This window comes from Xiphophorus maculatus, chromosome 15 (assembly GCF_002775205.1).
Source record: "Xiphophorus maculatus strain JP 163 A chromosome 15, X_maculatus-5.0-male, whole genome shotgun sequence".
Classification (NCBI taxonomy): domain Eukaryota; kingdom Metazoa; phylum Chordata; class Actinopteri; order Cyprinodontiformes; family Poeciliidae; genus Xiphophorus; species Xiphophorus maculatus.
This window is the reverse complement of record NC_036457.1, coordinates 10,999,105-11,024,696: the sequence shown is the minus strand read 5'-3', so window position 1 is coordinate 11,024,696 and position 25,592 is coordinate 10,999,105. Positions and strand designations below refer to the sequence as shown.

The window sequence follows — 25,592 nt, the reverse complement described above, 5'->3', positions numbered from 1 at the left end:
CACAGTGAGAGATGAAGAACAAGAAGGCAATAAGAGAGGACAGAGTCAGAGTCCAGGAGTATGGTGGATGTATGCGAGAGAAAAACTGTGTTTTCCCTTTCTTACATAACCCACCCTTACGGTAGCTGTGGGGATGTGCTTATAAACGAAAGACAGTTATGTAAGCGACTGTTGTGTCTCAGAGCTATTCCTACAACTTGTCATGATGGACTGTTTTAATCCTCATCAATTTGGTAAAAGCATAAAATATTATACTGTCCACCCCCTTTTACAATCTAATGTAGTTTTCTATAAAGAAAATTTTGACCTCCATGAGATCCCAGCTAAGTAGCACAAACAGAAAGACTGCATGATGAGCACGTTAACCCAAAAGAGGCTGCTGAATAAGGATGATTACCGTAGATTTTCTTGCTGGGTATTTAAAGTGAGTTTCGTATTTCCTGGCAATCATCAAACAAAAAAAGAAGGCGATCTTGAAGAGCAGCTTACACTCGCGGCCTCTGCTTGGCTTACGTCCAGCACAAATCAGACGAACCCCGTACTCAGGGTCTCATGCAATTCAAAGCAGAGCTGGGGTTCTTGCTGAGAGCTGCAAATGAACACACAAACACTGGTTTCTAATTGAAGACAGCAGTTGTCTGTGTGCACAGGCATTCCTGCTGTGAAACAGTGGACAAACACAATAGGACACTAAGAGCCTACATCCTTTCCTGCCCCTCTTCTCCTTTCTCACCACTTTATTATGCCTTTTATGTGGAGTGGCAGTATTACTTGCTTTCTTTAACGGCTGTTTGCCCTCATATTTGTCTGGTTTAATTTGCAATCGGCAAACATGTCGAAGGAAATCAATGAGAGGGAGTTAAGCGCAGCAACAACCTTGAGGTGATTAGAAGCCAAGTAAACTGTATTGCACATAATGTACCAGAAATAAGTCTTTCCTGCTTCATTCTTGTATCAAATCCCTCAATGTTTTTTCCCTCACACATCTTCGTTGCAATCTCTTCTACTGTTACCAAACACAAGGACAAGAGCAGAGAGGGAAAATGAGCACTGATGAAAAACCTAATAAAAACTCAGTGTCTGTAATTAAATAAAGATGCGTAAAAAAGACCCCATAAAAACGATATAGATGACAGATTTAAGCTGTGGGTTTGACAAATAAGCTGGCCCAAGTTTGCTGAGATTCTAAACAGAATTAACTACAACTTGTTTGCGGGAACAACAAAAGAGGAAATAAGCAACCTCTAGTGCTATAAACAACATTTACACAGGGAATGCAAGAGCTGAATGGAAGTAAGAAACAACAGCAATGAAATCAGGTTATTGGAAAGAACAGCCAGAATTTGAGGAAAGACAAATTCCTCAAATAACTACGACAGCTACATCAAGGGAGTAAACAGCCAGACCACTGAGGCAACTGCAGCTGTTTGAGAGCATGCCCTTTTTCAATTCAAAATGTCTGCCTTTCATGTTAAATCAACAACAATCACCCAGGATGTTCACCAATACCAAGACATCTCTTGTGAGTTGTTGAGAAATGTGCTGATTCCTGTGCACATTAGAGTAACAATGCAGATCAGAAACCCAGAAGTCACTATCAAGATGCTACCAGAATTTTTGTGTTTAAAATTTGTTTTTGTCACATGTAGAAAGTGCCCCCAAAGTTGCAGCTTTGGGGGCACACATGATGCCGTGTTATTGGATCTCCAAGCTACTCCTCTTAGACAACAATTCTCCTGACTTCCTCTCCTTCAGTGGAGAGGAATAAATAAAGGAATAAAAAGTGGATAAATTCGCATGTAAATCTTCACTTAATGAGATCTAACTCCAACTGGAGGCTTTGCCATCACTACTTCTATCTTCTGTATCTTTCAGCTGCAATGGTAGCCACCTTTAAGTGACCTTGTGGTCACTTAAACATATTTTCCATATTAGACCGTTTTTCAGAATGCTTAATAACTCTGGAGTGTTTTTCTGTGTATGTATAGAACTGGTCAATTCGTCAAAATGTCCTATGTGAATTAGAGTAATCTTGTTGACCAGAGACCAGCAGCGGTCCCTACGCATTAACAAAATTCACTTATACCTCGTGCTGGCACTGTCTACAATTTTTGTGAATCATTACAGAAGAAAATGGCTCACAAGAGATTTGGGACTGTGAACTTCAAAACAAGAAAATGGAGAGGGGGGGCAGGAGAGCTGATAGGAGGAATATGAAACAATGCAACGTTTTTGCCATGTTGCTGGAGCTCAATGTTTGCTTAACTTTGAATATTCAAATCTATTCAAACTCATTGAAGCTCTGAAAGAACATCAGTATAAAGTCAGTGAGCAGCAGTCGCACATGCTAAACTAGAAAATGCAACTAGTAGTAAAAAAAAAAGATCACTCCAAAACTCCATCATTGTTGACATCTAAATACGCAACTTGAGACACGCCTACTGACAGCTGAAAGCGTCCATGTATTCAAGTCATCCCTGGAGCAAATCAAGGCCGCATTGTCTCCAGAAAGAGCTCAGACTACATTTACCTAAGCGTACACATGACACCAGGGGAGTGGCTCCAACAGCCTGTAGTTTACTCCATTGTGTAGCTCACTTTGGCTTCCATCTGATGGTTTTGGCCCAGTTAGTCACAGAACACTTTGGCGCTCAGCATCTCAAATTACTCCCCATCACAGAATGACAATGAGTGAGAGATGTGTTATTCAGTTTGCAGCATGCAGTCATGAGCTCAAGATGAAAAATGAGAGTCCTTTAAAAATATTTGTGCAAACTCAGCACATTTTTATTCATATGCTTAGTTCTACTTTTTTCGATTTGATGTTGCTTTCTGTCATAAACTGTTAAGATACTTTAAATTTCTTTAAAAAAAAAAGGAGGGAAAATATTCTTTAAAGACGGAGCAAGAGAGCATGTCCGTCCCTTTCCTCAAGCTGCAACTGACAGATATGAAATCCAGCTAAAGGAAGAAAAATCCTTTCCATAACTCATTTGAACCTTCAGTTATGCTTTGAATGACTGACCCTTTGGCAGAAGCTGTGGTTCAGCTTGTTAGCAGCAAGAGGGTTGCATCTAATAAGAGCATGATCATGCTGTACATGAAGGCAAAATGGGTGAAACAGAACAATCAAACAAGAAATGTCAGCAACTGACATTTTTAGCTCGCAAAGAAAATAGATGAGATCAATGTTAAAATAAAGAAATGAGGAATCGGGTGGTGTAAACAGGTCACTCTGATCCCACTTGGGACATCTTGTCTTTTAGCCATGTTGACAGAGACGAAGACGGTCAAGCAAATCCTTTCTGGAGATATACCCTGTCAAGTCATTTGAAGAGCCTGTCAGCACCCTCTCTTCCTCTGGGTGAGAACTTGAAATAGAGAGGATGAAGAGACAAACTGGCTACTGTACAAGACAAAAAAAAAGATAAAGCTGACAAGGGTGTCGAGAAAAAAGAAGTCATTTCTCTATACCAAACAGCTACACGCATAATAATAAGCAGAGATTGTGAAGGTGATTTATGCATGTCAAAATGTGAATGAGGCTGGAGTTGTATTTTTCTCCTTTTCATAAAATTACTTTAGAAATGGTTGCATTTTTACAGAGATTTTTAAAAAAGGCACTAAGGACATGTGTAGAAAAGGTGTGCGATGACTGTTGCCATCTCGGAAAGTGTAAAGGAATACCATTAGGTACAGTGCAGTTCAAAAGCATTCGATTTATTTTTGTGTGTGCAGTTGCAGGCCTTTAGGGGTATATCTCTACCAACTCTGGACATCTAGAGACTGAAGTTTCTCTTTATTCTTCTTTGCAACACGGCTCAAGCTCAGTCAGTCTGGACAGATTGTTCTGTGAGAAGCAATTTTCCAAGATTATACAAATTGTCAATAAGATATAGGGTTTCAATTTTGACTTGAGCCATCAAAAACAGTTTGATCCAAACAAATTTCACTCTCCTTCTGTTTGTGTGCTGAAGGTTGTTGTGGTGAAAGATGAACCTCTGTCCTAGTCTCAAATGTTTTGCAGCCTCACCAGGTTTTCTTCCTATATTGATCACAGATCAATATAGGAAGAAATCAAGCTTTCAATCAACCCTAATTAGCTTCCTTGTACATGCTGAAGAAAAATATGCACACATCATAATGCATCCACCACCATGTTCCAACATCGAGATGGTTTGTCCAGGGTGGGTGCTGTTTTAGTTTTAACGCATAGGACTCATGAAATTTAATTTTCTTTGTTGTAATGTCACAAAATTTGAAGTTCAAGGATAATGAATACCTTATCAAATCATTGTAAAAAATGTAATTTTATGAAAATATTTAGCAATTTTTGCCACTCATTTCAATAAACAAAGCAATAAAATATTTCAAACCTCTGTTATAATTTTGATGGTTATGACTTATAGAAATTAAAACATAGAATTCAGTCTATCAGAAAATAAGAATATTGTGAAAGCTAAATACGGTATTCATAGAAAGTTGAGTGGAAGGAAAAAGTCAGGCGCACACACCACAGGGATAGCTGCAACCTTGAGAAGATTGTCTCACAAAATCCATTCAAAAATTTGGAAGAGCTTCAAAAGAAGAGCCTCTATCCACAGACAAATCTTACAAGTGGGCTATAAAGGTTGCATTTTTTTGTGTTACTCCACTCCTGAATCACAGACAACTTAAGAAGTGTCTTACCTGGGCTTAGTGTAAAAGGATCAGGACAGTTGTTCAGAGGTCCAAAGTTCTCTTTTCAAAAGAAAGTCAAGTTAGCATTTCATTTGGGAATCAAGGTCCCAGAGTCTGGAGCAAGAGTAAAGGGGTAAAGAACTCATGTTGATTCCATGTTCATCTGCTGGTGTTGGTCCACTGTGTTTTCTGAAGTCTACAGTCAACACAGCAATCTACCAGAAAGTTTCAGAGCACTTATTGATTCCTTCTGCTGACAAGCTTTATGGAGGTGCTAATTTCTCTTTCCAGCAGGACGTTGCACCTGCACCCACTCCTAAAGGCACCAAGAACTGGTTCAGTGACCATGGGGTTAGAGTGCCTGATTGGCCAGAACCCCCCCTGACCTGCACCCCACAGGGAATCGCTAGGGTATTGTGAAGAGGAACAGGAGAGACACCACACCCAACAATGCAAATGACCTTAACACCTCAGCAGAATCACAATGCAAAGCCACAATAATCAAAACTACAAGAAATAAAGCCTTGAACTATTTCACTCTGTGTGATGAATTAGTATCACTTTCTGAAATGAGTGACAAAAAACACCCAAAATTTTCATTACATTTCACTTTTTGAGCTGTGCTTGGAGGTAGAAAAGCATGGAGAACAACTAAATCCTATTTTGATGAAGTCTGTTTCAAAAAAAAAAAAGGAGGAAAAGCACAGAAACTCTACCTTTGCCTCCTCCCACTTAACTCTCGGGAGGTGGTAGATACAGCAGTAGTAACACACAAGGAGCACCAGTCAGTCAGGCTAAGCCATGCACTGGTGTCTCTCTGTCAGACCAGTTCAGTCAGAGGACAGAAGCAGCATTATTGAGCTGTGGGCTTGGCCAAGAGGAGGAACAATAGCTCCTGTGTGCCGGACCCTCGGGAGCATCAGAGCAGCTGGGAGATAGGAGGTCCGTCTGTGGCTCCACAAAATGCCACGTAAATGGGAACTGCAACGTTGCTCTCTTTGACTTCACCAGAATCTCTGGCACACTTTCTCAGCTTTTAATCATCTTTTTCGCTCCCCCAACTCTGTGCATGCTCCGTCTCTCCCTCCCTACAAGTTTGTGCCCCCCCTGTCGCCCCAGCACACCTCAGAGGAGAGACAGAAAGGAGAAAGACAGAAAGGGAGAGACTGTTCTTGGTTGCATGAGAAACCCAGAGACTGGCAGAGGATCAGAGCAATGTCAACAAACAAGAGAAGTCCAAAAAGCCTCTGCAGGAAGGTTGCCAAAACTGTTCTCTCACAAAGAAGAGTGCCAGCCAAGCAAGAATTCCATATCTCAAAGCAAAAAAGGTTCACAGGAAACATCAGATAAACAGGGGAACAGCCCGGTTCAGTTGTGGGAATGAAATGCGTTTCAGTGCATCTAAAAGTGTTGTTGTGGTGTCATGATGCCAGACCATCATTCAACAATGTCAGAGCTGATTGGGAGTGATTATGTTATCTACAAGCCACTTTTACACCCAACTAACATGATGAATATTCTAGTCACGTTCTCCTTTCAAACACATACATCTCTGACCCCATATTTATTACTGATATTGATGAGGTGTTTAAAGTTTAAAACCTAATGTCTTCTGAAAATGTAAAAAGCTGATCTGAGCTGAATAAACTGATTATTGGACAGTTGGTGAAATGATTAAGTTCTTGGATATCACGTTCAGCTACAATACCAGCAAAAACAAAGAAATAAATTAAAAAACAAACAACTTGTGTCCCTCTTGTATCTTCATTTCATTTGACTGTTTCAGTTCATAGGAGACACAACTAATCCATTGTCATAACCAGTAGGACACCAAGATATCTATCTGCGGACAGATAATTCATTCATTGTAAATCATAGATCTGAACCTAAAAGAACTCCACACAGGGTGTTTTTTACTTTAATATCATGTTGTGAACAAGCCAAACAGTTATTTTATGGTGAGAGCAGAGCCAGTCCAAAGCACAGACACAATTTTAACCGCAACTCAGATAATATTTACTTCACATCTTCCAGTTAAATTGCTTAAAACATTTTACATCCTATGTAACAATCACTGTACTGTAGTTTGTAACTGGAAAGCAAAATATCTTAAGTAATTGAATTTACAATTAAATATTCGTTCACGTAAGCCACATTTTGTTTCAGATGTTGGGATATTTCCAAGTTGCAACATTAAAAAATGGGCAGCATAAACAGCTGTGCTATTTTACAAGCGTTATCCCATTTAGTAAAAAGAATATTTTACTCAGGGGAAAAGATTTTTAGGATCTTACTGCACTTACAAATAAAATTTTAATTATTAAGTATACATGAATCTATTTGAGCTGAAATCATATTAATAGGTCTCAGTTCTGTTTCAGAGAGATTGCATATTAAAAATGGTTTTTATTGGGGGGAAAAATATATATATTTGGTTGTGCGTGGAGCGGCAGAAGCAGAGGCTCTGCATCATTTATACAAGTTTTGAATACCGCTGACATAATTTGTACAAAAATATGAATTTGTAAACCTGATTTGTGTGCTCTTGGACGCACTCTGTTGGTTAGGGGGACCTAAGCAACTGCCAAGTTCACATATGGATCAAGCTGGCTTCCATTAACACAATATTTAACTCTTCCATAAGGTTTGAAAGAACATGCTTCCAAATATATTCTTGATAGTTGTAAAGTGACTACCGTGAAGGATCACATCAACTGAATCATCCAGTGCAAAGAAAATCTTACAGTTGCACGGAAGATTAAAAAAATGCACACAAGTCACAATAGGACTGGGTTCAGTGTGCATGCTTTTCTTGTCGCACTTCTAAATAGTACAAAGACGGTTTCAAATTTCAGAAACCATGATTTTTTTTTTTTTTTTCAAGTGGGCTTCAACCTACCATCCCCCCATGACAGTTTGCAGACCGAGCAGGCTTGGAGAAAGACCCCGGCCCCTCATCGCGGAGAAATTCATTCCCAGCGGTTTGACTCCACCGCTCTGAAACTCTCCGTCCACCATTCCCCGGCTACTGACATAGCAGCTGGCGTATTTATCTCGGATGTTTCGATCGTGTCTGGAAATTTGCGCGGCATCGTACAAATGTGTTCTCCGGGTTTCTTGCCAATAATTCCTCAGACTGTGCATGTATGTCAAGACACTGCTGCAGCGGGAGCTCATGCAGATGTGCCGCTGAAATTGATTACCCAGCAGTTCCTTTATAAATCTGACCTTCATTTAAGCATTAGAAACACGCATTTGGTACTTTTTCGAGAATTTGATCACTTTGGAATCGCATCAATGTCACGTTTATCATCTGTATGTGGGGTTAAAGTGGGAGTCACAGTGTTGAATTACCAAGACCGTTATTAGTCTAGCAGCTCCAGTTTAGGTCTAATGTTACAACATGGTGACTCTGTTCTGAGCCAGTAAGTTCAGCTGAATACTGTTGAGATACATTAAGGTCCATGCAATGTTATTAGATTAGGATTAAAAAGTGGCTGCAGCATTACACGATGTTCAAACATTACCTGATAGGTTGGTTAAAATCCCACTTATTTTCTTTCCATCCTCACGGAGCTGCACAGCGTGCCACAGAATCCAAGTATTTAAATCTCCGGGTCAGATCCATGGCTGCACCGTCTCTGATATCAAATGCGCTCCTGCTGGAAGAGGCGGCGGCGCAGAACAATCCAGCCACTTTTTTTTTCTGCAAAGGGTTTCTTTGGCAAGATATTGCCTAAACTGGCATCAAATGTGTTCCGGTCCAACTAGCTGGCAATTTCTTAACATGAACCCGTTTTCGGGTTTAATCCCATGCGACAAAGGTTGTCTCGGCAAAAGTAAGGAGAGTTGTGTTAGGTTTGTTTGGAGGAGAATGTCCCCGCAACAATCAGCGCCGATGGTACGAGCCACTCCATTGTTGGGGTTCGAGACAGAGTCCCATGCTGATGTGTGATCGTGGGAGGCTCGCGGACAGCGCGTGCGCTCGCAGTATTGGCTAAAGTGCGGAATCGTCATACTGCGCTGTCCAATCGATCCTACTGTAAAATGTATTCATCTCCGATCCTTCAGATTATGATTTAGTGAATATATTAGCCCGTGTAATACAAAAAATAGAAATTTGAGGAATGATTGCATGGAGCTGAGAGATATTTGTAAAACTATTTTCATTGATTTCATATATGGGTCATGTCTTGTGCTTTTTCAAACAGACAACATATTTCAAGCAAAAATTACAGATCAATAAAGAAAAAAAAATATATATATATATACAAACCCACAACTTTTTTGGATAAAGAACAAGTGAGGATAATTGTAACTTGGCGCGTTCAATAAAATACAAAAAAGGTACAAATGTATGAATAAAGGAATATACAAACAGGTCATTTTTATTACGACCAACATGTGTCTTTAATAATGTGTAAGTAACTTACTGTGAAATAAGCAAATGAGATTGTGTGATAAAATTTAGCACGATTCTAGCATGACCCATCCGTTTGTTTTTCTTGTTTTTATCCTACTCCCTTTTAATCATATCGTTCACAGATTGATATATTAATAATGACGGTAATTGTTATGATTATTTTGTCAATGCTGTTTTGATGTTTCAAATGAAAAAAGTAAAGCGAACAAAAATGTGCTTAAAGCTACTTGTTTAAATGTCCAAACATAAAATCTAGAACTCGCTACAGGCTGTTTTAGTAAAAAATACTGTGGTGACAAAATATTTATAACTTATATCCTTAAAAGTCTTGAACTCTATACTTTCTTACCTTAGGTTACAAAACCCAGGGAGAGTTAGTGATCTGAAAATTGCAGTAGTAGCAGTTTCTATCCATTTTTCATGCTTCACTTTCAGTAATTTTATGAATTCATTCAGCTGCTTTTTACCTGATTCTTTTTTATTCACAAGGTAGAACTTTTGTAACAACATTAAATCACAATCCTGATTCTGGTAATTAAGTTTCAAGTTTTATTTCTGCCCGTATTGTTTCCTCTTTTCTTCTTTCAGCGGATGTCCCGCGTCCTGCTTCCGGTGACTTCACAACATTCAACATGTCTGCCGCCATAGCTTCCCTCGCTTCGTACGGGAGTGATTCCGACTCCGAAAACGAGTCAGAATCCAAAACCAGTATCGAGAAAGTTGATCCGGATCATCCGGATGCTACGGCTCACCTTAAACCTCTGCAGTCTGGACCCACAATGTCTTTGGCTGTTCTTAATTCAGCCCCGGAGGTCGCTGTTAAGGTAAGCTAAGAGATGCAGGCTAGCTAACGTTAGCTTGACGTTGGCGGATTTTGTATTTAAACTATAATACAGCCAACTTCATCTACTAAATGGAAAATGAGTAGGAGAGCAGCTTAGCTTACACATTTACCATTGTTGCTTTTTTATTTTGCTGATGGAGATATCTGGATGTACTACAACAGCATTAATTGTAATGCAAGGTTTAGTTAATCGCATTTCTTTCCAAATAGAGAACAACCTTCAACTTCTAATTTCATTGGTTTAGTATTTTATAACTGTGAGATTAGTTGGTTAACATTGTTGGCTAATTATTTATGTCTCCATGTCAGGAGGCTGTTGAGACTGGCATACACTTGGACCCTTCACTGAAAGAAGTCACTTATAACCCAACATATGAAACGATGTTCGCACCTGAGGTAAGTTCGACAAATATATTACAGAACTACAAACTAACATGTTTGCACGTAAAATGCACACATGAAAGTCAAAAGAGTTTCATGGCTAATGTCCAAACTTTTAAGATGGAATTAAATGTTGAAGCAGAGACCTGGTAGTAGCTTTGTTTAATTTCATTCTACTCTATGCGGATGCTCAGTCTGCATTGATGATTCACTCACATCAGTCTTACTTCATGTATACTTCATGTATAAGACTAAGTCTTATTAATTCAGCTAAATAAATATATGACTGTAGGGCAGATAACCATTGAATACCGAGTAAAAAAGATGATGTACGGTAACTCAATGTACGTCTTACACCTTTCACCCACTGTAGACCTTCTACACAGAAGAGAGTTCATTACCTACTAAAACAGGACAGGACATGGTGTTCCTTCAAAAAAATACCCATATAAAATTCATTTTTAGACATGTCAACATATGTGGCAGGATAGTCAGTTTTACAGCAGCAAAATAACTCTTTCTAATTAGGCTTCTTTTGGTTTCCATTCTCATTTTTTTCCTGTTATTATTATTTGATAAATTAGCAATCAAAAGTCAAGATTCTTTTTGTCCTTTTGTCCTGTATATGTACACCTTCTGTCCGAGCAACAGTGGCAAGTCCTTGCAAAATTGCATGTACAAAAATAGTTCATATTGAATTGAGCCGATGTGCTGAGCTTTGCTGTAACCACTGTGAATTATGAAGATAATATTTTCTTGGGAAAACATTAGTTTCACTGCTGCACTTTGAATACAGATTAGTTTATTTTTGATGGCAAGATACTTTTGAAAAATCCTTTGGTTGGTTCATAGCGTCTGTTCTGTTTTTAAAAAAAATCTTGTTCATGTTGACCTCTGATTTCTCTTTTTTAGGAGAAGTGATCTTTGTTCCTGATCCTTCTGCCATCTTATCCATTTTTTATTTTCTCTTCTATAAATCACAAAGTCGGTTGCTATTGAAATACATGTTATTTTACAAAAAAGAGGACAACTTGTTCTAGAAAACCATTTGGTCAGAAACACATGATTTTTCTTAAATCAATGAAAGCACTGTGCTAAGTGCTACCAAGTAACACTAAGACCAACACTTTTTGATGATAATGATAATAATTGTTGGCTCATTTCAATTTAGTTTGGGCCAATGAATCCGTATAAGTCCCAGCAGATGTCGGCCCCAAGGAACATGCTGTCTGGCTATGCAGAACCTGCTCACGTCAACGATTTTATGTTTGAACAGCAAAGGAGGACTTTCTCTACTTATGGTAAAATGAACTATATCCTCTATGGTAGGTAGCACACCATTTTTCTAACAATGTTCTTCTGTCTGCTTGTAGGTTATGCTTTAGATCCTTCTGTTGACACACATGAAGCTTCCTCTTGTAGCTATATTGGTGCTGTGGAAGAGGCTGAAAAAAACAAAGGTGTGCATTAATAATAATTATCTTTTACATTAGTTTGTTTAATAACTTTGATATAAATATATGTTATTATTAAACAATTGTAATACCTCTTATGTGATCCTTCTTTCCTCCAGGACTGACTGTCTTTGAAAGTGGTCAGAAGAAGCCAGAGAAAAGGAAGAAGGTCAAAGGTGGGGACGCAGGAGAGATTGACAACTTCCTGGGGCCATGGGCGAAATATGTGGACGAAAAAGATGTGGCCAAACCGTCAGAGGTGAAATATTGTTTTATGTGCTAGAAAACATGTTAATGTAACTTGATTGCTGGCTTACATAATGATTTACTGATCATTTGTAACATGTAAATTATATGTGATTGTCTTTTTAATCACAATTAGCAAGCAGACTGTCTGTACTTTATTCTTTAATATAATTCATAGCAGGAGCACTGAAGTTAAAGGCCTTCTAATAGGACAGTTTTTCTGCAGCTACTGAGAGGCATCTGTAAAGGCCTTTATATCCAGTCTAATGTATTTTTGTACATTAGATCAGACATTTGGTGCAGCAGATGCTACTTATCACTGGCTTTGTGACTCCACTCGCCCACACAGCCACGTTAAAGCCCTCATAATCGGGCATTCATTTGAGATTAAACTGATTCACTTTGCCGGGCCTGTCTTTGTAATTATATAAAATATGACAATTGTTGGATTGTTTCCTCATAATTAATTTTATTGTACAGGAAGAGCAGAAAGAACTTAATGAGATCACTGCTAAAAGGCAAAAGAAGGGAAGGAATGAAGACGAGGCTCCAGGAGAAGAGAAGACCATTCTTCATGGTAATTAAGATGCTTTTATGTTTTCAATGGCTTTTAGTGAAATTAATCAAAAATATTATTTTTCCACAGTTAATGACTAAGAGGAGTTAAATTTTCTCTCCTTTTTTTGAAATGTGTTTAAAACATCATATTTTATGTCTTTCTTCCTGTCTGCAGTCAAAGAGATGTATGACTACCAGGGCAGGTCATACCTCCATGTTCCACAGGATGTGGGCGTCAACTTACGCTCTGCAGATGCTCCAGATAAATGTTACCTGCCAAAGAAACAGATTCATGTCTGGTCTGGACACACCAAGGTAAGTGGAAAAGGAGAACATGGGGGTTTGTTGCTAATGAAGTAACCTCAAAGTGAGCTTTGTTGATATTTCTATGGTTTCTTTCTCTGAAAATTTTGACATGCAAAAAGAAAGCTAGAAACACTGAGAGTGTTTGTCTCCATGTCTGTTTTGGATTATTCAGTCTTTGTAAGCGTTTTGAATTGAAATGTATTCATGTGTGGCACATTATTGTGTAAAGTGTGACTTTACTTTGAAAACCATTAACCTCTCGGGTAAATGTTATTAACTGTCACACCTAAAAGCTTGATAAAACGCAAAACTGCGCAGTACAATACTGTATAATATTGGTACTGACAAATACTATCATAAGAAAGAGATAAATAAGGAAATTCATTCTTTCCATGTTTGTTTATTTCCAGGGTGTCAGTGCTATCCGATTATATCCCAGGTCTGGTCATCTTCTGCTCTCCTGTTCCATGGACTGCAAGATCAAGGTATGTTATCAAATTATCTAATAACAGAAGGTCATTTAAGCAGCACAGACTCTTGATACCCTCAAGATAATAGATGTTAATAATTTTACGATCTGCATTTATCTTAGGATAATACAACCCAAATTTTTCAATTTAATATATTTTCACTTATCACTCTACTATGATGTTGAATCAGAAACCAACAATGTTTTATTAAATGACTAGAAAAGAACAGATGTTAAAACCAAACTTATGTTTTGTGCATATGTCCATGATGTCATTTTATATTGATAAAAAAGTCTAAAACATTGAGTATGAGTAGGAAATTTTGGAATGGAAATACTGTAAGAAACCAAATCAGACTTCATCCAGTAGTGGGAAATGTGTTTTTTTATGAAAATGTCAAACTTCCACTGTTTTGATCTATAAGCACATTAAAAGAAACATGTGTTTGATTCACTTTTTTGTATCTAATTAACTGTTTAAGGTCATTAGATACTTTGATGTGCTTTGATGTATAAATGGGGTTAATTCCTTTGTTTTCTCTTGGATACAAAAGAGCAACCTTTATCAGCCAGCCTGCAGCACATATTTTACTCATGTGGTATAGCTATTAGTTTCACCCTGGAAAAACTTGATCAGTGCATTTGATTATTTTGGTTGACTATTTTAGTCAAGACACAGCGTTGTACAAATTTGCACAACATTGAGCACATAAATGCTCTGTACTGATCAGGCCATGTTTCGATGTGTCTAATTCTCTCTAGCTGTGGGAGGTCTACGGAGAGAGGAGGTGTCTCCGCACATTTATTGGTAAGTAAGCATTTTTTGTTAAATCTATGTTTGATTTTAAAGTTGTCAACTGGTGATGAATCTTTTTTTTATGTAATTTTGAGTGCTGCATCCATCAAGAGTTCCTGACCAATAGCATGTCATCTGCAAACATGCTGACAGAAAATATGCTCAAGCTCTGAATAAACATAGCCTTTTGGGAAATGCACGGCAGTGACAAATATGAGCTCAGCGTAACTGGAACATTTAAATCTGCTGACCACTGACAGAGATGCTGTGTTTTAAATTTAATTATACATACAGAGAAATATTTATTATTCCAGGTTTGAGTGTTTTTAGGCTAATGCAAGCAAGAAACTCTGCTACTCCTCCCTGACAGCACACTGTCAGGATAGAGATTGTTTGCAGCTTTGGTTCTGCTTGTCAGCTCCTTCACAGAACATGCATAATTCAGCAGACCAGGGGCTGAAGGGAACGAGGGGCAAGGGAGGGCACAGAACATGGAGAGGCGGTGTGGAGGGAGAGAGGAAACCCAGTTATTAATGAATGAAATAACAAAAGAGTCAATATGTAAGGCAATACTGATAAAAATCAATCAATCCATCTGTCTGTCTAGATATCTAGATATATACAGATTTATATATATATATATTTATATACATATACACAATTTATCTAATGCAGTTTGAGAAGTATTTAGTTATGTTGCTGGGTGAATATTAACATTGCTCTGCATTTAATGATCAGCTATGTAATATTTATTTTTCTATTCTGAAGTTGTAATATTTTTCTGAGCAATTGGACTCTTTCCAGTACATGCACATTTACCATAAATTAAAATATACAACTTACTGGTCTTCTATTTTAAATACATATGTCGCTCTGTAAACTTCTGCTTGAAGTACCCACTTTGACTGAACGCTGCACAGAATGTGGACTGGTTTGAAGCACCCAACCCGAAGGATCACTTAGTAGAACAGGGAACAGCGAGAGTAGGGAAATTCATGAATATCAATCAGTGATATTTTCGTATTTTAATTCAGCCTGGGACACGGCTTATTTGCTTACTTGTGTGACCTGTTTTCAGTGGTAGTAATGTATGTGCGTTTCTGCACACACATCAGCAAGGCTTTCAGTGGCGGTGCTATTGCCTTTGGTCTGCCAGCAGGCCTGGTTAGAGGAAGAGTGCAGACAGGTGCTTAGCCTCAGTGGGCTCTGTTATCACTGTGGAAACAGCATACCTCTGATAAAAGCTGTTTTTAACAAGGGAGACAGCTGCAAATAGTCAGACTGCAGGGATGTCAAATCACCTACCTGTATGAGGAAGAGCCAGACAGTTGAAGACAGGAATTAGAAGAAAAATAGAGCATGCAAACACTGAAGACGTAATTATGGCTTGTAATTTTTGTTTTAGCCTTTCCCTCATTAGGCTCTGCTAAACATTTTCCCTTCCTCATCTTCCCCATGTGGAATCATGGAATAATTTTGCCAGAAAGCAATAAGTCATCTTTGTTGAGTGTAAAAATATGATTTTATTGAGGTAGTTGTATGCTTATAATTGCTTCAATTTTGTTGTGTATTAGGTCACAGCAAAGCAGTGCGAGACATTTGCTTCAACAACAGTGGGACTCAGTTCCTCAGTGCTGCATACGACCGCTACCTTAAACTGTGGGACTCTGAGACAGGTAAGCTCCATCTCTTACATCTCTACACATTTTGCTTCTGTTTACCAAGATTCATTTGGAGGAACCAAATCGGTATTTCAGGGAAATACCGCTATGTTAAAAATTGATTGATATCGACTGATGTGGATGCTAGTCCCAATATATTGTACATTCCTAATTGAAATCTTGACTAATCCACGGATTTGAGGGAATCAATGTATCAATTACACAAAAAGAACAATGTATTTTGTCACAATTTTCTTTGACAACCTCTTATTGAATCCCCCACAAGTAGAATTTGGATTTTTGGCACTTGAAATTTAATATCCAAATATAGGATTTTGTAGAATATTACATTTTATATACAATGTCCTACCAAGTCTTTGTGACTGTGTTATTGCACACATGGATATTGTGATGACACTGTGCAGCACTAAATGAGAGGTAGTCTAATAAAATGTAAATGTAAATTAAATCAACAATTCAGTGCAAAAATATTTACAGTGGAAGTAAATTTAAAACTTTGAGAAATAAAATAGGAAAATGGGAAAAGTGCTGAATTGACTTTAAACGTTTCAGACATAAATGTACTGAATTAAAAAAAATATTTGATTACTCTTTACCACTTAAGTACACCAATATCTTCACAAGCTTGGTCTAACATGTAAAAACACAACATTCATTTGTTCAGTCTGTGGAATTAGAAGTCAATATAAAATAAATAATTAAGAAATTGACAAAAACAATAGGTTGACTATCTTGGTCAAACATGTAAAAATAAACTGCAACAAACCTTCTTCCAAATTTTTCAGAAAGTGCAATTGTGAATTCTAAATATAATGTATAATACCGGTAAATAATAAAGCATTCCATTGTTCAGAGCACTAAGCATAGAAGTAGACTGAATAGATCTGCCCTTACGGATCGGTCACATTGTCACTTATATCTAGAATTTCTTACAGTATCGGGACCAATACAGATATTAATATCGAATCGGTGCATCTCTAATTTGTTGTTTATAGACCAGTCCAAGTTCCGATTTAAGATGGCTGAACAGATATGTTGCTTTGTCATGTGGTGCAGACACCGCCAGGAAGCACTTTTGACATTTATTGCTGTGAAACGCATTTTGTTAGCTTTTACCTTTAGACTGAGTCTTGATTGAACTAAATAGCAAACAAACAGCTATCTTTGTCTATGTCTCTGTGTAAAGTGAATACTCTTTACGTCCTCCCTCTGTTCTGTTGAAATTTGACACCCCTTTAAGTTGAAGAATGCTTCTCCAGCAGAGGGCAGAAAAGAGTTTAATCCCCCACTTGTTGATTTGTTTAAAAAATGATATTTCTTAAATTGTTGTCTGTTTTGTTGATTTCTGTGTGATAGAGATCATTTATCTAACTCTGTCCCAGTAGCAGGTAGATTTGATTGAAAAGTCCCCATTGCAGTTTTGTATTCCTTCAGCACACTATCTTCCTCGCAGAATGACCAGAAGTAAACAGCATTTTCTGTTTTCCAGCTGACTTGTCGCTCCTCCTGCGGATTGAGCTCCACAGCAATAAAAGTTGCAGACTGTGTCCTTTAAGTTGTGGACAGCTTTAGTGTGCCTTAATGGAGAAAAGAAAAAAAGAAGAAACAATGGATTTTTCTGGAACCCTGACTTTCAATTTACTTACCTCTCCACAGGGCAGTGTATCTCTCGCTTCACAAACAGGAAGGTACCCTACTGCGTCAAGTTCAATCCGGATGAGGACAAGCAGAGTCTTTTTGTGGCTGGGATGTCGGATAAGAAGATTGTTCAGGTAAAGGACAGCGAGCAATCTGCTTGTGTCGGCAGGGCAGATGCACTACAGTTTCCATGTTTTGAGCCTGAGCTCACAGGAGCATGAACTACACTTCTCTCTCAAACTTCAGCACTTGTGTACATATCTGTGTGGAACTTGCAGGGGGATCAGTGGATGACAGGACTAGAGCAAGTCATTAATCACAAGCTGCACACAAGCAGTGAAGAAAACAGTGTAATGTAGTGCAACCATCACATCACATAAAAGTTTGTGTGGTCATAACATCCTGAGGACAAATGGAGCTGAAGGATTTTATATATATTTCTTCTAAGAATAGACTATTAAAAGATATATAAAAAGAAAGCACCAGCTCTGCTCCCTAACTATCGGTATGAACTGCATTTGTTATCTCAATCGGGGCTAACGTTAAATCATGCAGCTGTCCTCTGGGCGACGAGCACAGATGGCTGCTGGCCTCAAGGGGAGGATTTAAATAAAAGAGCACAAATGAAATTGGACAGAACTGCATGCATGTTTTTTGTTTGTTTTCTTGCCTGGGGGTGGGAGCATCTGCGTGGAAACTTTTTTACGTCTTAATTCATGCAAGATCTTCTCCAAAAATATATTGATGTTCAAATCCGAGGCCGTTTCATTGCTATTCGCTGTCATCACTTCACTGTAGTTGAACAATTTCTCAGCGCTGACACAGATTGAATATTTCCTCAAAGGAGGAAACTCCCACAGTCATCCATCTGATCTTCTCTTGGCTTAGAAAAATGTATTCTGACACTTTTTTATTATGGTTGATTCTTCCTTGGCTGTTCAGATCATCCTGTTTGTTTAGACTTGTTTGGGGTTTGCGTGTTTACTTCCCTGGTTTCTGTTTTGCTTTCTGCTCATGTTTGCTGGACAGTGGGACATCAGGACGAGCGAGGTGGTTCAGGAGTACGATCGCCACCTGGGTGCTGTCAACACCATCACCTTTGTTGACGAAAATCGCCGCTTTGTCAGCACGTCAGACGATAAGAGTTTGCGAGTCTGGGAGTGGTGAGTAAAGACTACAAATTAAAGGATGCGGTATCTTTGTCTTAAATGCTCCATTTTCAATATCCTTAACCAGAATATGAACTCTTGATTATGAAATCCCTATTAATATTCACTTTTATTTTTGTTGTTGCAATGCTAATGTGTCCTGGTTTGTTTGGTGTCAGCAAACAGTCAAGACAGACCACCAACAATGATATGTTTATTGGCTCCAGGGTCTATGGGGATATAAACAAGCTCTGCTGTTTCCGTCTCAAAGATTGTAAATATTTATATAAGGCCTTAATATTTAGAATAAGGAGTTTTATCCTCTGCTTTATATTTTTAGTGCTAAGAACCTCCTAGTTTCTTTTTCCAACTGCATAAAAAAAATCTTCTATATTTTTAAATTTAGAAACAGAGAGCAAATGTGGATCTTGAAAAGACCAGAAGAAGCCAATCAGCTGTAGTCTGAGAGTCTGTTTTCCACATTGTCTCCTGGGAGACAAAACTGTGGGAGTAAATCAACGAGTTGTTGACCAGATTAATTGCCTGACAATTATTTGAATTGGCCAGAAGACGCATATTGACTGAAGAGAAAGGTTGGGCACAGATTTACAGATTAAAAATCCACAAGACGTAAATACCTATATGTATCTAAGCTTACATGTTTTTTTTTTAATATATTTACATACATCAGATGTGTCTGGGAAATAAATTAATCTAAAGCAGTGGTTTATGATTAGGGAACAAGTATAGATGAAGGTTTTTAGGATAATCAATCTGAGAGTTTAGCTTAATATTTGTTAACATGCACCTGAGGAAAAAAATAAATAAAGTTATGAAAATAACTGTTGCAATTTATGGTCAGCAAACTTCTCTGTCTTCCATGGTTTCTCTGGTTTAATTCAGTTTAAATTAGCCTTTTAAGCAAGAAACTTTCCAGCTCAATTTTTACTATGGACCAGATCCTTATAAAAATCTTGGTGTCTTCTCACTGTAAACACACGTTTATTAGTCAATAATGTCCCTTAGACATAAATTGTATTTGTTGTTCCATTTGTCTCTACAGCTCTACCACAGGACTTCAAAAACTTTACTTGTTGAATTTAATTTGAGTCCTAAAACACCTCATACTCCTTGTTCAGATTTCCAGTACCGTCATAAATTATATTTTAAGAATTTATTTTTGTAATTTAAACAAAATTATCAAATGTATATAAATAAGTAGAAAGTTAAACAGACAATAAAGTTATATTTCCTAAATGTGTTTATTTTTATGTTTAGGGGATTAAAATCAAAATGTTACATTGATTATTGGTTCATTTGACATAGGAGAGTGTCTATTTCTGTACTTTTTTAAATTGTTCATGTAATTAAATAAAGTAAATAATAGTTATGACATAATTAAGTTCAGAATTCCTGTAGTTCTTAAATTGTTATGTAATAAAAATCTTAGAGTTCTCTTCCAGAAATAATGTTTCCCATCTTTTACTTTCTTATTCCCTCTTATTAGTTTGGTGAAACTGCTTTCATTTAAATCCAGCTGTTCCCCATCACATTAGAAGACTGATATAACTCAGTGTAAACAGATGGCAGGATCAGTTCAGGATTAAAGCTCTTAAGCACACTTCCGATGCGAATGTGCTGAGAAAGACACAGAGAGACATTAGTGACATTGAGTAACTTTATTTTTTTAATACTTTCCCAATGACCAAGCAAAGCCCTTTCCATTCATAATGACGGAGACAAACACAGAGAGCTGTAAATGTGAAAGATGCTTCAAACCAATTAAGATCAAATAGTTGCACATCTCTGCCAAAGCAGACAAACAGAGAGAGCATGAAAGGACTGGCGACAGCGTGAGGAGAGCAAATAAGGATTTTGTAAATAATCGGTTGCTTGTACAGTCATGGTTCAACATCAAAAGCTTTCAGATTTTATTCAGATATTTACGTGCTCTAACTAGACTGATAATTTTGCTGTTCCACAGCTGCTGTTTTGCTGTCGGTGTTAAGTATTTTCAAGCTCACAGATAGAACAGCAGAGGTTAACAGAGAGGTTTATTAACTGTTTCCCTTTGGGGTTATGGAGGCTGAACCGGTGTTTAATCCGTCGTCATATGGGATCACCAGGCTTTGTGTCTTTCAGGGACATCCCTGTGGACTTCAAGTACATCGCTGAGCCCAGTATGCACTCCATGCCAGCTGTGACTCTATCTCCCAATGGTGAGTCGCCTGATTATTGCAATAAAAACAAAATAAAAAACTCAAATACACACAAACTGCAGCATAGAGCGGAGGACTCGAGGGAATACAAATCTACATTATCACACTGATGTAGATTCATACTGCCCAAGGTTGGCCATTTCTCAGAGGAGTAAAACAGCATGAGATCTGAAGAACAAGTTGGTATAAACTGAGCCAGTCTAAAGAGTTTCTGGTCTCCAAGCCTGCTGAGGTTGTTTCTGTATTGTTAGTAGACTGGATTTCTGAGTTTCTCAGACTGAAGCTTCCCACCTGGTTACAAACTTTGTGAATTGCTATAAACAAAGACCTCTGCATCTGTTGCAAACCATATTATTTGGCACTGGGAAGGGCCGTATGTTTTGTTCATTGTCATGATTACGAAATGATAATACCAAAGTGTTGTACAATATTACAGAAGACTGCTGACTTGTCATTTGTCAAGCTGGCAGATATTGAGACTGGGGCTGGACGATATGACAGAAGTCACAATGAATGTGTTTCACATCTGTCTATAATTATTTGTTTTGTATTGATTTGTTTTCTGCTTTAAATATATGAACTGGTGATGTCACCTTTCCTGTTTTATGTACAATTTTCTTATGAGCTGTTGCACTCATTTTCTCTTTTCACTCCGCATCATTGTCTTTTCTTTATAAGCACTTATGAGCTCCTGCTGCACAGGTTACTCAATGGGTTGTTGCTAGGTTACCAATGAGTGAGTGAGTTAATTGATGCCACCTGGTCGTGAGAGGTTGAGCTACTAAAGCTTTTCCTCTGACTACATCCCCCAGAATGCTGTGTGGTTCTGGACCAGAGTTCAGTGAAATTCTATTGGAAATATTTTCTTTTTGTATTGATGATGTATTTTTATCACAATATATATATATATTTTGATTTATTGCCCATCCCTAATTGATACCCACTAAAAGAGGCTAACTCTTTCATACACTAATCCAAGCATACAAGTAAGTGAAAAGAAAACTTGTTATAGAAGGGTGCATAAGCAATAGGGATGAATGCAACCCAGGCTTCCTTAAAACCTCAGCAGAACCGCAGGCCAATCACCTCTATGTCACAAAGTATGGTGCTGTAATTATTCATGCAGAACAAGCCCTGACTAAGTAGACAAGTGCTTGAAAAGAATCATATTGTGTATGCAATGAATCTATATAACAGGAGTTTCACTTTAGAACTAAATTACAAATTAAAGAAACTTTAAAATGACACTGATTTATTAAGGTCCACTGATACACCAAGACATAAAATCGTAAAGCATTTAAATCCCAGATGTACCCGTCCACCTAAAGCATCTAAACTACAAACATTTAAAAGTGCTGATAGGGAATTTTTTTTTGACCAACAGACCCAGACCTGCTGCTTCTCTTTCTCCCCCCCTTTTTTTTTTTGCAGCGATAAGCAAACTGTTTCCTCGGTTTAGCGTCATAATTAACATACAGATCTGAACGCGTTATTGATGTTCCCATTAGAACCCGCCAAGGAAGTGAAGAAGCGCGTCTTTCCAAATGTCAGTCTATTCCTTATGGGCAGATCTATTGAGCCCAGGCATGTTGGAAATTAGTATTATGATTTATGTAGTGCAGGCTTGCTGCTGGCACTGTGTCTCAGTTGTACTGAATATTGATGTTGTCAGATGCTTATTAAGAACAGATCAAGATGTGTGACAAGGGCATTCGGGGTTATTATGCAGATTTTGCACACTAGGTTAGATTAATCTTGCCTTTTTCTATTTTGTTTGCAAAGCTTTGAGTGGGAATAGAAACTGAATCTGACAGCAACCAAGTTGTATCAGGAACACTAACAGAAATGGACATTCCACTTTAACTCCAGCTCTTGGTTTTCCAATTAATAGGCTCTGTGTTGCAGCCCATCATCTTCAGCTAGGGCCTTACTCAGCTTTTTCTCTCTCTTCTCCACCTGCCTGAATCCCTTTCCCTTCATGTTCTCTTTTACTCCCTTTCCTCCTTCTGGTTGAAGTTTGTATTTGTCCCAACATGGTTTGTTTTTCCTCAGCGTGTGAATAATGAATGTCTTCTCAGTGGGAAATTATTCAATTTTCTCTTACGCTTAAATGACACCTAGCCCCCCCTCGCGCCACATCTACAGTCTCTTGTTCTTTTGAGTCCCCTGCGTCTTCCTATTTCACTAAAAGTTGTTTTTGCTCTCCTGTTCCTATTACAGTAGACATTTTGGGGCTTTTTAAAGCTTCTTTTTTTTTCTGAAGAGGAATGTAACACGCACGTACACACTGACTGGATACCTTGCTTTCATACCTCATTAATAATCATGTTCCTGTTAAGAGGTGCAGTGAGTTGTGTGACGCTCTGAAAGTGATTTACTGCTTCCCTTTGCTGTGTAGTGACTTGAAACTGTCGTCATGTCAAGAGCTGAAACACAGCGCGAAACAGATTATAATTGAGCACCTAATGATGAGAAAGCCTTCCTAATTTTCTAAAATTGCTTCAATCTTTCTAATTTAATGAAGGTAGAATGATGGGTCCATGCCCTTCTTGGGGAACTGTCCTCCTTTTATTTTAAAAGTTTTATCCCTGAGTCAAGTTTTTGCTGTTTTTCTAGCTAAAATGTTTGAGTCCTGAATTTAGATGCCAGGTTTACAACTAGACTGGCAATGGCATAAAAGTACAACATCAAAGATCTCAGTGTCTGCTTGTTAGACCTCTGGCTGTACAGAGCCATGCAAATGAGGCCAAGTAGTGAGCTAACAGGCAATTTAAAATGTTCTGTACAATCTTGTAGCTTTAATGCTACTTCACTTAATAATAAACATTTTTCCCCCCTTAGTTTTAAACATCTTGTGCTGCATTGACGACACTTTTAAACTGTGCTTGGGAAAGACGAGTTTCTCCCGTTGTTTACACATGCTTGTTTCTAATTTCAGGTAAATGGCTGGCGTGCCAGTCCATGGACAACCAGATTCTTATCTTTGGAGCCCAGAATCGCTTCAGACTGAACAAAAAGAAAATTTTCAAAGGTCACATGGTAGCCGGCTACGCCTGCCAAGTGGATTTCTCCCCAGACATGAGGTAGGGTGTTTTCTGATTGAACGCAATGGTACCTTCACGGAAACCAGAAGAAGTTTTTACAAATATCAATGACAAATAAAACCTATGAATAAATTAATGAAAGTACAGCAGTTAAAAAAAAACAAAAAACCAAACCAAAAAACTGTCATGGTAATGTTTAAATGTACTGCCCATCTAAAAACAGAGAAAGTAGACTTTAAGACAAACTTACTACATGGCCAAAATAGGTACTGATATCTTGGCAAGGCTATTAAGCATATACAGTAGCAAGCTTTTATAAAATCATTGTCTACTGAAATTTTCCATCATGCTGTTCCTGCAGTTTAATAGGTGCCACAGAAAATGGCTGTATGAAGTACAGGGTTTATGATACACTTTTATCTAATAAGCAGAAATAAAATATTAAATTCAGTGTGTATTTATTTTAGATTTTTATTTTAGTCCACCTCAAAGTCAAAATAACAGTAGTAGTTACAGGTAACAGTCTATCTATAAATGTAACATTTCAACAGAGGGTTTTATTACTATAAGGCTTCCTTATTAATTTGTTTTGTAAGAGCTCAGAAGAAAAAAAATCTATAATTACATGAACTTTGGCAATCCAGCTTCCTTTTGATTTAATTTTTGTCCATGTCTCACCCAACACTGCCCACATTGGTTTACAGGTGCTCCAACTTCCTGTCATTATTCATTGCAGCACCACAACTTCTGACCAAAAAAGACTAGATTTTAAAGCCACGTATTCCACCTTTACCCTCCAACTGAACTGTTTTTTTTCTTCTAGCTATGTGGTATCGGGGGATGCAGATGGAAAGCTGAACATCTGGGACTGGAAGACCACCAAGCTCTATCACAGGATCAAGGCTCACGACAAAGTTTGCATCAGTGCTCTGTGGCATCCGCACGAAACCTCGAAGGTCATCACCTGTGGCTGGGATGGACAGATCAAACTCTGGGACTAACTGATGGCGTCTAAAATTATGTGCAGAAGTCAGTGATTCTTGGACTTTATTAAATAATTTTGAGTGAAAGCCAACAGGCTGGTATCCAGTCTATTTGTTTAAGTGTATTTTTGTATCTTGAGATAAGAGCTCAAATATGTACATATTATATTGTGTGTGTACAAGAATGAGCATATTGGAATCTTTAACAATGATATGGCGAAAGAAATATTATAGGGTCGACACACGTTTTTCTATTTGTAGTAGTGTTCTGTGTTCTTTTTTAAATGTCTTGTTCTACAAAGTGTTTTTAATCATCTAAACATCCTTTTGTGGAAATAAACATTCTACCCATTTCCTATTTTAGAAATCAAAACTGATTTGTGGTGCAAAGTGTATTTCTTTAACCATCATCAAACACAGTCAGGAAAAGATATACAGTATAAACTGAGCGTGTGTAACATTTGATCTTGATCTGCACTCAACAGCGGTGTGATTTGATATTTTATTCTAGATCTAGAAATTAGACCCACAAAATTCCCTTTACCCTGAGCCTGACCCCTGACCTAACGCAAGGCAAATTTATTTCTACAGCACATTTTGAGCAGCAAAGCAACTCAAAGCGTTTTAAAGGATCAGGAGGAGAAATGACAACAAACCAGCAACGTGAACTCAGATAAACGTTGGGTTGTTGCGGTGATGTAAGAGGAAAAAGAATAAAGAT

The 25,592-nt window shown here is 37.9% G+C and overlaps 2 protein-coding genes across 4 annotated transcripts in view; one reads left to right on the top strand and one right to left on the bottom strand.

Annotated features, from left to right (window-relative positions):
- wasf1 (WAS protein family member 1) overlaps window positions 1-8,639 on the bottom strand; it is a 56,618-nt gene extending 47,979 nt beyond the window's left edge. For all 3 annotated transcript variants that reach the window (XM_023347800.1, XM_014472708.2, XM_023347801.1), the window contains exon 1: window positions 8,208-8,639. The gene's annotated coding sequence lies outside the window, so the exon portion shown is untranslated. The remainder of the gene's footprint in view (window positions 1-8,207) is intronic.
- Window positions 8,640-9,728: 1,089 nt separating this feature from the next.
- On the top strand, window positions 9,729-25,246 carry cdc40 (cell division cycle 40). The gene is made up of 15 exons (XM_005809561.3): window positions 9,729-9,927; window positions 10,257-10,343; window positions 11,500-11,629; window positions 11,702-11,788; window positions 11,902-12,041; window positions 12,509-12,605; window positions 12,762-12,901; window positions 13,303-13,377; window positions 14,124-14,169; window positions 15,732-15,833; window positions 17,496-17,611; window positions 18,507-18,640; window positions 20,768-20,844; window positions 23,783-23,927; window positions 24,712-25,246. Exons 1-15 carry the CDS (start codon window positions 9,736-9,738, stop codon window positions 24,887-24,889), a joined length of 1,746 nt encoding a protein of 581 aa, XP_005809618.1. The 5' UTR covers window positions 9,729-9,735; the 3' UTR covers window positions 24,890-25,246.
- The last annotated feature ends 346 nt before the right edge of the window (window positions 25,247-25,592 follow it).

What these genes read in the sequence shown, in the direction of transcription:
- cdc40 (XM_005809561.3), top strand. Translation starts at nt 9,736, where the DNA reads ATGTCTGCCGCCATAGCTTCCCTCGCTTCGTACGGGAGTGATTCCGAC. An exon ending in TCTGGTCTGGACACACCAAG is followed by an intron (nt 12,902 to 13,302) that starts GTAAGTGGAAAA and finishes GTTTATTTCCAG; the next exon opens with GGTGTCAGTGCTATCCGATT. An exon ending in ACTGTGGGACTCTGAGACAG is followed by an intron (nt 15,834 to 17,495) that starts GTAAGCTCCATC and finishes ACCTCTCCACAG; the next exon opens with GGCAGTGTATCTCTCGCTTC.